Source organism: Galleria mellonella, unplaced genomic scaffold (assembly GCF_026898425.1).
Source record: "Galleria mellonella isolate WM207_F2 unplaced genomic scaffold, CSIRO_AGI_GalMel_v1 utg36, whole genome shotgun sequence".
Classification (NCBI taxonomy): Eukaryota; Metazoa; Arthropoda; class Insecta; order Lepidoptera; family Pyralidae; genus Galleria; species Galleria mellonella.
In genome coordinates, this window is record NW_026442086.1 from 249,831 (window position 1) to 264,118 (window position 14,288).

General features: G+C 30.4%; 1 protein-coding gene across 3 annotated transcripts in view; it reads left to right on the forward strand.

Annotated features, from left to right (window-relative positions):
• LOC113522727 (hormone receptor 4) overlaps positions 1-14,288 on the forward strand; it is a 73,697-nt gene that overhangs the window by 29,277 nt on the left and 30,132 nt on the right. Inside the window, exon 2 of one of the 3 annotated variants that reach the window (XM_052897364.1) lies at positions 3,262-3,510. The exons of the other annotated variants lie outside the window; for them this stretch is intronic. Within the exon in view, the coding sequence (XP_052753324.1) occupies positions 3,495-3,510 (16 nt within the window). The 5' untranslated portion in view covers positions 3,262-3,494. The remainder of the gene's footprint in view (positions 1-3,261; positions 3,511-14,288) is intronic. 3 annotated transcript variants of the gene reach the window in all.

Sequence of the window (14,288 nt, forward strand, 5' to 3'; positions counted from 1 at the left end):
GTATAAACTATTACGAAAGCTTTTGTATCCCATTTGATGCACTACAAAGAATATTGTTTACAAATGATAACAATGTTTGATCTTTTCTGCCAAGTACAATATCTATACTATTTCAGGAAAAGGAGACCATATTTTCTTTTTTTTTTATTTATATATTGAACTTTATGCTTTGGACACAAAATTCTTAATATAAAAAGAATTTTTCTTAAGAATTTTTCTTATTTGCACAAATAACTAAGATATAATGAATGTTGTTGATAATAATTGTAAGGTGCGCCTCGCACATCAAACTGGGCTTGACAAATAAATACGTTCACCTTATGATCAATGTTTATTTGACTTGGGCCATCGTCTATTGATTGTCACTTATCACACTTGTATTACTAAATAAACAAATATCAAAAAATGTGTTTTGTTGAGGGTCTTCATAATCAAACACCACTGCCAAATATTTGAATGCAAATCTGATATTGTATATAATCGATGAAGTGTCTCTCGGGCTATTTAAATATTGCAGCCATGATGAGATAACCGATTTACAAATCTTATTATTTATTTTCACGTATCTACAGTTCATCCTTTAAAATACTGATGTTTTAATGGACTATAAAAAATATTAATCGGCCTGTTAGTCGCAGTATTTGAGTATAGATATATATACTTAAAGGTCACAATGGATGCGGTTTGGCTCTCGTTTTACTCGCTAGGTGAACGATCAAACAACGTGGTTTAATAAAGAGTAGATATCCATTAAACGAGTGAGCGAACCGAATTTAAAGAAGTTCCAAATTCAAAATCATCCACTCCATCTTACTCATAGAATTAATAAGAATGTTATCTGTCCACAATATTCATCATTTAATCTTAACTTCAAATGTAACACTTCTAACAGGTATACAAATACCATAGTAAAGTCAACTATATTCAGATTTTTTTATATTAAATATTTTATAGACGTATAGAAATGTACTGATAATCATATTTTATATATAATAGATACTGGTACCGCAATAAAACAATACAGTTGATGTCCGACTTCATATAAGTAGATAGACAGAATCATATATCAGTAAACAATAGCTGCACAGAGGCGTCGTGAAATATATTCTAAGAATAATGTATATGGCATCAAATGTTGCATGAACTTCCTGTTTTCAGAGTCGAATTGGGTTATGCGGCTACTTTCCTTTCACCCGCTCTCAGATAGGCCACCCATACATACTGTGTTGCGTCAATATTTCAAGTGGCCGTGTTTTCTTCAGGAGAATAGTTAACCCAGTTTCAGGTTCCTTCTGGCTAAATATAATACTCAAGCTACCTGACTGTGGGCGCATACTGCCCAACGCATACCTTCGGCGTCCGTCGCGCGGCGGTCAGACATACTAACAACAGTAGTTTATTTTTGATCGTTCGTCTGTTAATCAAGGTTTTTCTGTAACAGTATCATAATTCTTATTACATATAGGCTAATTTACAGTAAGAATTGTAATATAACTTTCCTACAAAAACCATACAGCTACTATCATGTAGGTAGACGTCCTGTTGTTATAAATATTTCAGTGGCATACATAGATACATAAATATACTTACAAATTCGGTTTTAGTTCTACAATAATCTTAAATTCTATTAAAATACCTTTGAAATACCAATGAAAATTGTGTAAATGTAGAAAATGTACTACAATTATTGTCCAATAGACTACTTTTAATACGGCTGAATAGATACTGAATAATTACTAGAATTTATTTATAACTGTTTTGTATCAACAAACAATTATTATCAAGAGCTCCAAGACTTAAATGAACGTTGAAACTGATTAAAAAACATGTTATTTAGTGTGTATGTACTTTAAACATCAGTTAAGTTAATCTGTGTGTGTTATAAGTCAGAATGTTTGCACACAGGTTACAAATTAATTTTAAATCCCACCAAATGCCAGCCAATCTCCAGCATCAACAAATTTTATCAACAGCATAAATTAGGTTAATGTTTGGTTTTTCATAGAAAATATCCAATTTATGTCTATATAAAAATTAATGTTGTTTTCCATTTAAATTTTAAATCTTTTCTGGATATCCAAGTTTGCCAAATAGTTTTGACGTGTTGTATTTATTGTGTTTAATACAATGTGAAAGTATTTTAGGCGGGTACTTCATACGAATAGCACCATTGTCCAGTATACAATGAATCAGAGGCATAATCTAGGGTACTTATGAATAGCAGCCGATGCGAATGAACTCGGTTTTAATGTAATCCAACACCAAACTGTGCCATCGGCCTTTTCTAACCTTTGACAAAAACCGGCAATGGTTTGTCATGTTCATGATTAAAAGCTTAGTGTTAACGCTCAATGGATATAGTGAATTCACATAATTAAACTTTAAGGCATAGGTGTAAGTATGTATATATTTAATTAAAATGCTACAGACATTAAATGGCAGGAATAGCCTTGTCATATTGCGAAAATAATACACTCAGAACTTAAGCAAAATCTTGATATTTTCAAGGTCGTGTTTTACATCCAAAAGTTCGTGATGCAATCAACTTATGGAACGTTAACCTTTTAAGAAGTCGATTTAATTAATTACTAGGTTAATCGAAATCTAAGTAAATAAAGTATGAAGATGATGCGAGTAGAGTTTAAAACGGTCGTTGTGCGGTCATGAAGAACAGCGCGTGCGCGTGCGTTTGACCTACTTATGCTTTACCAACGCAACTAGTGTTTGCCACCAGAACATATACGACACGACGCGATACACCCATCATCATTAGCTGCAACCCATCCTAGTACTGAAATATCATGGCATACTGTTAACGAAATCCCTTTTGGCAGTTCAACGACCCCGCTATCGAAATCCGCACACTCACACGCCTGTCCTCCAACGAAACGGACAGATAAAAAAACCGAAACAAAAAATATCTCGAATAACGGTGAATGAACAGTAGAGTGAGATAACTATATTTCGGCAGCGTACTCGTCAAATGTAAGATCGGCTACGAAAAACACTGACGCAATTTTTACAGCGTACGTAATTGAGTACTGACGGTGTGAGCGGTGTGTGCGTGAGCGCCGAGAGCGACGCCCGCGTCCGCCGAAACGGAGGCGGAATATTTAGGTGAAAGTGTTTCGAATTTCGACATGACGACATTCGCGCGCAGTCGTTATCGTGATTTTGCCGAATCTAGAGGTTCGGGGAGCGCGCAAACGACCGTGACGAAACTGCGATCCGCGCCCGCGCATCACTTGTGTTGTTCCGCAGGAAGTGAGCCGGACTCCGCATGCGGTGCGTGTCAAGTGCTTTGAAAAACTATGCTGAAAGTTGGTGTTTCAAAAAATTTTCGGAGACGTAAATTAAAAAGGTGATCGGTGTATAGGAACCAGGTGGAACGTTCGTGTGATGCACGAGGTGCTCTAGACAAGCTGTCGGCGGGCGACAAGCTGGGGCCTGAAGAGGCGTTTGACGCCTCCACGCACGCTCAACAACTTCAGACGATGACCTCCACAATGGGTAAATATTATACTTCCTTTTATATATTATTAAAAATGAATAAAAACATAAGATACGCTTTGAAAAAAAAATATAAATAAAATATTTAAAATATTTACAATTTATGTAAATAAATATCATTAATTAAAAAGGTTTGATAATTACTTTCAATTTATATTAATTAAAAAAAAAAGTTTTTTAACCATCGTAATCTCAAGGCGGAGAATAAACCATTCCGTACTATATATACGTAGCTCGGCTCGTAGCAGCTGCTACGAGCTAATCTACGTATGCTAAAATATTGATAAATAAAATAAATTATTCACTAAAAATTAATTATATTGTAATTTAAATACATATATACTCATTTACTTGTCTATTATTTTTATAATTTATTGAATATTTGTCATTTAATTTTAAATACAATTAACTATTTTTATTAATAGCTATTATGTTTGAATAAAAAATTCTAATAATACTAAAAATATATAATAATTTGAAAATTATTTTGAAGAATTTATATAAATATTCATATAATTATTATTTTAAAATCTCTGTATAAGCCATTAATATGCACTCCGAATATTAAATCTTACAAATTTTTATTACCACTTTTAAATGTAAAATTCTAATTACATACTTTATGAAATTATCACTGTCATTAATAATAATGCTAAGCAAGTACTAGAGAGCTATATAATTATGTAAGTTAATAATTATTTTAACCTACATATCCGGAATAACATGGAATTATTTCTACATGTTGAAATAAAAAAAAATAGTTTGAATATTTATATAGATCCTGGGAAACTATTAAATAAAAAAGAAGTTGCTATTGTCGATTATTTTTTGTATTTTAATACAATTTAAATTAAAAAAATAATCATGATAATGTAAAATTATTGACTCCTAATAATGTGAATAAATAAGGAATATTCTTATTTTAATCAAATGATAAATAATATACTAAATCTGCTGATTGCTTTATTAAATGTATATATTTATTAAGAAGAATCCTATAACCACAGAATAGATTGTATTACGCGTTAACACCAAAAACATACGTAGGCAGAATCGCATATATTATCTAAGAATTACCTACAGCACATTTATTTACTAAATTTACATATTCTCTACAAACCTTTTATATAGTTAGAGTCACAATATATTTCTACTATTGCAACTCTTGCAAGCCAGTATCTTATCATCTCTTACAAAACTTTTCAATTGACTTCAAAAATCGGAGGTTCTTAATTCGATTGTATCTTTTTTATATTTGTTAGCTTATAACTCCGGCAATTATAAACCGATTTGGAAAAGTATAGAAATTTTATCAAAGTCGATTTAATAGTTTAGTTTTTAAAATAACTAGTTTTGCCATAATTGAAGTCGTTTTTTTCGTGGAACACAATCTTTAATTCTCGTAATTTTTACAATGATTTTAGATTTAAGGGTTTAATGCACTATTATATTATATGAAATCATCTTATCATAATGTCTTAGAATTACAAAAACAGGTAAAATATGGTAAATAATTCTAATACATAGGCATGATACTTAAGTCAACTTAACGATATAATAAATTGAATTGGATATGATACCATATATTTTTTTATGTAATAAACCTCTAATGAGTTAAAACACAAATTTTTCGAAATATAAAAAATCTAATAGTCAGATTTTGTACTTGATTTTAACAGATTATATGTACTAAAATATCTTAAATAAGACTTTGACAAAGATTTCAATTCAATTTTTTATTTTAGACATTTGATTTCTCGTGAATAACCATTTCGATGAAATTTGACAGGGGATCTAGACAGCTATTTTCTCAAGGCTAGTTCGATTTAACAAGATAAGACACTCGCCATCTCGACCAATCTCGGTCACTTAGACACTTATTTAACATGTATAGAGCAATCACAGACTTATTTAAAAAGACGTCACGAGTACCGCAATATGTATAAAAATAAAGACTATGTGTTGACTATTTATTTTTTTAGTTGCACTATAAAGTTACAAGAAATATTATTGATTTTATTTAATGCGTATAAAGAATGTAAATCTAATAGATAAACCCACTTATTTACCATACCGAATCACGTCATTCAAACACAACATCTTTAATGTTGTTTATCAAATGTATAAACGTTTTCAATATCTTTCTTATATAAATTCTAAGACGAAATATAGTTGAAATTCAAAAAGGATTTTTTTTGTTTACCTAAAGTGTTTATTGCACTATCAGTATAGGAATATACCTGTGTACATTCTTCCTTTACCGTGGGTGTCGTAGAGGGATGGGCAGCAGCGTCCCTCTTAAAACATCACCAAATGCCAAACTTTGTCTGCTAACCCGCCTGCCAAGCGTGGCAACTACTGGCAAAACCCCCCTTTATGGGGAAGGCTATGTTCAGCAGTGGACAATTACGACTGATACAATGTACATTTATGAACCGCACAATACTGCGTAGAGAATGTTAGAGAATTAAAGAATGTTAAAGAATTAGTTTTAAAATATAAATATAAAACCCTAACCTACATATATATATATATATATATATATATATATATATATATACCGAATCTTAATAGTGTAATAAAATTGTAACTTGACAGTGTCTGTACGTGGGAGATATTTAAGAAAAATGTATTAAGGGCAACGAAGGCTATAACAATATTTTTAGTAATTTTATCTGTCTGTTTGTTCCTGCATTATGAAAAAACTACTATGCAGTATACGATGTGGCTTCTACATTTGTATACCTGAAAGTAAAACTTAAAAACCGCTGTATGTTTTGTCTTGATACGCTGACTATAAGTAGTCTGTTTAATTGATATCCTTACTTCTGAAATCCATGCGTACGAAGTAGGAAGAAACTATTCTGTCATATACCTAGTTATTGTATTTATTTATTTACAACAAGTCCGCTTTTGGTACCAATTTTTTTTTAATTGGTCAATAAAGAATAAATAAGTAAATAAACATTACCCAGTTTACAGTAAACTGTAATACGATAGAGTTTATTTTGTAATCATTGTGTATACATAAGTAGCGCACTATTTTAACCCTATGGCAGTAATCATCATCTAACTATCTACTGATGAACATAAACCTCCCCCTTGGATGGTTACAGTAATGTTTCTCTTGAATTTGGTAACTACTCTATTCAAATCTTCTAATAATATATAAATAATATTCAAATCTACTAATATTAGTTTTATAAACTAGCTGCTTGCCCCGGCTTCGCATGGATGTACATTTTTCGTGCGATTTTTTAAAATTGACTTTTATACAAAACTTGTCCAATTACAAACAATTACAAACACAAAAATATTTCCGTTATAATTTAAAAATTGTGTTCCACAAAATAATCCAACCTCAATTCATAAAATTTCTATAGAACCAATCTGAAAGTACATCCTTTCAGATAAAAAAGAATTTTACAAATCGGTTCACAATAAACGGAGTTATGAAATAACAAACATAAGTAGTAGAATTAGAAAAAATAGGTACAGTCGTTCTGAAGTGATGCGCTTACACACATTCGGCAATTGATTTTTATTTAAATAGATGTGGAAGTAACTTTGTTGTTTAACTCATAACGCCTTGAGGGTTTAATTAATAGTCATAAAATTTGGCATAAAGGAGGATATGGGCTATTTTTTATCATGACCACGCGGATTAATTTACGGGACGAGATAGTTTGATATCCTTACTATCATAATATTATATATACACTTGATGTTTTTAGAGCTCTACCAATCCTTATCTAATTTAACATTTGAGTAGTATTTGAGATGAAAAAGGATGTTGGCTACTTTTTATTTCTATCACATGCACGAAATCTCAGAACTCTATGTTTATATTTATGTCATTTATAATTAAAATGCAAATTTCGTAATGAATTTTTATTAAATTTTGAATACATACAAAATTAAGGTTATTTTCTAACTAAATAGAGATTTAACTTTTTAGTTACGAAGGATATGTAAATAAGAATAAAATAAACATTTATTCCGCTGACCCAATGTAATGTAAAATACAGCGTAGTCAGTTTGATATTTTGAATTGAACAAATTGGCTCAATGTCTTATTACGCAAAGATCTGTTTTTGTTCTGATTCAATTTAAAAGTAAAGTTATACACGGTTGCAAAACAAAGCAGTACAATTCGACAGTAACCGTGACATTCCCAAATCATCTCGTGAATCACGATCGTGACTGCATAACCGAACCACTCTGTAGTCTATGACCTGGAAAACTTTTACTTTCGTTACAATATGGCCGCCTTTTGTCTATGGTATTGGTCTATGACTCGATGGGGTCGTTGATCTCTCGCCATTTTGCCGTTGCCGAAATACGTTTTTTACGCTCACTTTCCAATACAGTGAAAGCGAAAAGGTACCGAATGTCATTGCTTCCTTTCAAAGCATTGTAGTGGGAGGATGTCGATGTCGAGTTTAAATAATAATAGCTGTGTTAGTGGCCATTAGAAAACTACATTGTTCGTAATTTGAATACACACAATATATTTTTTTATTCTATTTCCATTTGGTTTGTGTGTGTCTCCTGCGTAGTTAGTCATCTGATATTGATGTCTGCCTTTCTTGTTTTCTTGCTTCATTTCTAACGAAAATTTTACTGCTATATTTAATAAATAATATACAGATACATTATTGATACATTGATTGATACAAATTAACTTGCCAGTTAATTTTCATACTGTCATATAAGGAAAACATTAGTTCTAGTTCACTATTAAAAGTATTTGCTTTTATCAATTTATTTTATTTCCGGTCTCCATCTTCTTTACTACATTTTACTTAAATTGACCCAGTAGTGTAGATGACGTAACAGATGGACAAAATATACATTTATTTTCTATACATACGCAATACGAATATATTAATAAAAAAAAATTATTTTTTGGCCATTTGGCAGACGTGGTAAGTACTGTTTTCTTACCATATTCGTTAAGCGATTTTGTATTGGTTTTACTTCAAGAATCAATCCAAAAAATAAACAAATAACATTTAAAGTTAATAATAATAATTAATTAATATTTAAGAATAATAAATTCATAGATTAAAAATAAATATTTATTTATAAGAGTTCTTACTTCTTAAAAATCGACATTTAAGTACCTACTTATTGAACAGCCAAAAATCTATCCAATATTTTACTACGATTTAATTTTTCAATGTTGACACACTTCACATTGTTTAAATTATCAATAAATATACTCGAGTCAGCTGTACAAAGCGCTAAATTGAGCTATACATTAAAATAAGTCATGTCACATACCATTACATAACCAAACTTATAATTTTGTTAGACGGGTTGCCTGCATAATCACTATGTCTTAATAATGTATAATTTAAAGTGTATTGATAAAAAAACTTACCTTCTCTTTTTAATGTTTTATTTTAATTCTAATACCTGTTTCATAATTTTGAATTTTATATTAAGAATTAATGTATTTTTTTAAATATATTGTACCTTGCAATAATACACATATATTATTGCATTTTTGATTATTTATGCAGACGAATATCCAAACGATTAGTAATTTTATCATAATACGGAAGCACCTAGAGAACAGCAAACTGTCTGTCGAGAGTTAATCTACTATTAAATCTCATGTCAAAATTTAATATCGTTTGTAACGTGAACAAAATAGGAAGTGGTTAGATCGGAAGTGTTGGTGTTTAAAAATGGAACGTTTTAGTGTTGTGCGCACGCGCAACGTGAATGTCAAGGCGCAGCGGAGGCCACAAGATGCGAGGCCTCAACGCCACGGCCGAAATACAAGAAGGCAAAACGATCGTGACAGGATTTCATCCGAGTTAATATAAAAATCAAGATATCAATTGTTCATTCTCTATTCTATTATTTAAAGTACTTGTACATGATGATGCTATTTTTGTCGTAAATGTATTTGTTATTTATTTTAAACTGCGTAGCTAATTAGCATACTGTTAAATAGTTAAATGTAATTCCATCAAGAATTTATACAGAGAAGAACATGAATGTGAAGAGGAAGGAAAATTCTCACTTTAGCTGTACTTTTTATGTATATATCACTAGATATCTTTCCAAATTCTGACTTAATGTAGGTCGATAGTAATTTTTTTTTTACCTTCAGCGTGATTAGTTAAAAAAACCTCTTAACATTATTTACAAACTTAAATTAATTTTATACTTGAATTTTACATAATAAATATTCCTTTGATATACGAAAGGGTATCTAGCAGTGAAACAATGACAAATTGTAATGATAATGATGAAATTGTTTATCACTTTTTACCAACAAACTCGCGTTCGCGTTGAAGTCTTTTCGTCTTCAGTTCACTACGTACTCAAATAAAGCCTTGAATCTACTTTATTTGTGTATATGTTAAATGCGTGGTTTAAAATAATTTATTCTAAACCACGCAGGTAAACTTACCCTCTGCCACCTTGGATTGTAATATCTAACAATAACCAACAAATGCTTCTGACTATTCCATTAAGCATTCTAGTTGTGAGAATATCCATTTATATTTATGGTGAATCGTGTTTATACGTTATAGTGCTTTCAGTAGATATAAAAATTATTTATTTATTCGGATCGACAATCTAAGGTCAAATATTTATTTATACTTTTGTTATTATACATTACCTTGTGTTATTTTCATGACTGTAACAAAGCCAAAACTATTTTTTTCCCGACTGCTAAAAAGGAGTGCAATATTTTTAGATGTATGTAAAATTTTGTTTCTTGTTGTATATTTGCCATTTGTATAGTAATTAATTAATCTTAATATGTGTTTAATTACAATAAATATATTTTATGTTTCCTTTTTATCTATTTTATGATTTTTTTTCCTTATTTATAACAGATATGACGCCCATAATAGAGGTACTAAGTATGTGAGGAGTCATGTGTTGCTATTTCTGAGTTCGAACGCTGCATTCTAATTACACATGACACTGTTCAAAATCGAAACACAGCCTTGTATGCACAGCTGTTTAACGACAAAAAACGTCTGCAACTTTACCTTACAACCAAATTAGTTCCAGGGTTTTAATAGAGATTGCTATGTATACGTGTACATTTTATTTAAATATATAACTATGATCAAATATAACAGACTTGTGTCTAATATATACTAAATTATTCATATCTGTCATTCAGTCATTGATATTTTTGCAATATATTCACCAACGGAACACAAATTATGTGTCGTTTGATTTGTATTGAAATAATTATTGATATTAGATTCAAGTATAAACCTGCTGTCCATAGTATAAGTGATTCAATTAAGATTCTACTGCGTAATTCAACATCTGAGCTGATTTCCGTCGACCAGTCCACTATGTGACGTCAGAACTCCTAATACTTTGTAGTCTGTATTGTGATTGACACGATCGTGATCTGAATGCATCTAAACGCCGGTATATAACAGAACCAAACAAGGTTACTACGGCCGGTTCACTATTAACTATACATTATAATGAAGTAGGTACAATTCTTCAACGGGCACTAGTAAACGTAAAACAAAACACTTCCTACATTTTACCTAATTGAATTGTGATGAATTATGTTTTTACTGGCGTGTGGTCCCGGCGTAGAATAGGCCACCCCTTACTTTCCCTCCTCCCTTGTAATAAGAGGCGACTAAGGGAACTTAATGGCCGAAGGATAGCTCGTAAATTATCATCAAAGCTTAACTGCGGTTGCCAACCCGCTTACCAAGAGTGACAGCTACTGGCAAAATGGAGACCTATATTCAGAAGTGGACAGTACAGAAGTAGACAGACAGGACAGGACTGATATGATGATAATAATGATGGTTATGACGTTTTTACTACAGAAACAAAAAGCGTATAGAAGCCTTTTATTTCAATTCTTTTGTTTCAATCAACGTTAGTGGAAATAATGGTCATAGTGTTGTCTTATTACGATACAAAATAACAAATACAACTTTCCAAAACTCAATAAAGTAAGCTGATAATGTACATCTTATTCTTAAAACATGTTTCTACTATGATGTATTGAATTATACATTGCGGTTGTCTTTTGTTTACCAGTAGTAGACTCGAGTATTACACCTGAGCTCAGTAATGCGTATGCCTATATATATATTTGTTTATACATATACATTTTTTTTGTTTGTTTTTGTCTGTTGAATCCTATTTTAAATTTTTAAATACTATAGAAATATAATCGTACACATATCAATAAATTGTATAAGACTATTTTTTTTATTTCAAGTTTCTTTGTCTAGTAAATGCCCATAAATTTTGCTGCTTTGACATAACAGTTCGTTCGTTTCCTAATTTTGTTGTCTAAATTTATTGCTTAAATCGTCCTCTAAAAATCATAGGAAATAAACTATCGAATACTCCAAAGACATCGAATCAGGCAGTCGGCCATTGACGCCGAAACGGGTTGGCGGCCTCGCGTCGACACTGACATTGCGACCGGAACAGCAACCATTTCCTGTACTGCATACTGACCAATCGAGATGTGCATTATCCCGATATTCAATACAATAACAAGAAGAACGTTTTTTTAATTGACATTTGTTGACTAATTGACATTGACATACTCGTACCCTAGTTAGGCACTGAACAATATGTACATGACCGTAAGATTATGTGATCTTCCCTTGCATGCATTTTATTGAAAAATTAATAGATAATATTAAGAAGTTAATGCTATTAGTATAAAAGGAGTGATTTTAGTTTGTAAGTCGTATAAAAAAGTATTTACAAATAGATAATTATCCATATATTGATTATAATCAATTTTCTGTACTCGTAAGTTTGTGTTATGTTCGTGAGTATTCACGAACTGTATTCCAATGTTATTTTTTATAAATTCAATTTAATTCTTTAAGATACTTGGTATGGATGTAAAGTCAGCAGTACAAGTTAATCTTGTATCTAGAAATAAAGCACTCTAGTTTCTAGCTTCTTTAGATTACATCGAAGGACGTTTAGATTACATCGAAGGATGTTTAGCTATTTGTATTCTTTTTATATTCCCTTTTACCTTGAGTTAGGACAGAAAATAAAGTCAAAAGTTTGATATATCTAATTTATTTTTAATCACATTCGAATGTTACATGTATGATTATGATTACGTATGATTTAAAATAATAATTAAAATAAAAACAATAGATAAAAGTATATCATAACACTATAAATATAAATTTATTTTATTAATTTAATACTTATAAATGGTTACATGGGTTCATTTTCCAGTTTTGTCAATATAAGATCGACTCATAAGAAAGTGATTATTTTCTCAATGTTTACGGCAAACAATTGAACCACACAACTACTACACTACAATTTTATACAAGTACGCATTATCTTTATGGAATTTTCCTTGTTGCAGTACAAATACAATCATTACAATATTAAATTAAGTACGCATAATTAAAACAAAGCCCCCAAATAAGCATGAAGCGGCCAGTCAAGTCGACGACCCTGAGCATGGACGCCTCACAGTGCACATGTAATTTCCGCACTACGTTGCCTCACTACGAAACCATTTTAATAAATTAATAAATAGATGTCTATAGATTCGTCTTAATAGTGAGAGAGCTATAGACTACATGAGGACAGTGTAAAATCAATATGGCGGCCATAATTTGCATTACCTTGCAAAATTTTGTTGCCATTTTTATAACGTTGTCATATTTATTTATTAACCTATTGTTTTACAATAAAAATAGTGGAACAAACAATTTTATTTTAAATAATGTTATTTAATGATCAATATTTTATTTGATCTCTTATTAATATATTTGGATGAATTGTGCAAACAATTCTTAGAGCTGTTTCGTCTTATTGAAATTAACAGATTTGAATTAATACACATACATAAACAGAATAAAAAGTTAATATACATAACGACGAGATCTAATTTATATAAATCCATGTTAATACTTATTGTAAAAAGTGCGATGTTGTCAAATTTAAAAATTATAGTAAAATAGTAACAAATACACCTGTTAAGTATTTCATAACCTCTGTTCATATAGAAAAAATAGTAAACGATTAGGACGCTATGTCTAGAAAGTATTTCTTAATCTAAATATTTATATTAACAAAATATTATGAGCCTTACATTTCCTTATAATTAAAATATAATTATAGCTGAATATAAATGACAAATATTGCAAGTGAGCACATTTAAATATTAGAATAAAACAACAACTCATTATAATTTATAAATTGCATAATTATTCAATATATTCATAATAAAAACACGATAAATAAACATATATTAATAGTTTCCTGTAAAATTCGCGGAAGTCTACCAAAACAAAGACCTCGTATCGACGCAAAAGCTACCTTTTTCATATAGCGCGACGCACGCCAAATATTTTATTGACTTGATTATAACGCCATTATCAAGGTCTTTGACTCATACTAGTTTATTTTCAGTAGCTCTAGAGTCTAGAGTTCGTTTATCTTTGTTGACAAAATAGAATATAAGAGTATTGCACTCAAATAACCTCAAAATAGCAGTGGCTCGATTAATATACAACACAACAAATTTTTCTTTTAAAACACAACGAAGTGAATTAAAATATGTGATAAAGCCAGTATTTAATTTAATGTTTGTAGTAAAAAATATAATTCATATTTTATAGAACTCAGTTGCGATTTTATAAAAACCTAATTTAATAAAAAGTTTTATTATTTGATACTCTGAATGTCATTTTTTTAACAAACGGCGGAAGCGGAATGCTCATCCCCTACCGCGTTGCAAATGTGCTTGGTGAATATGAACTTGA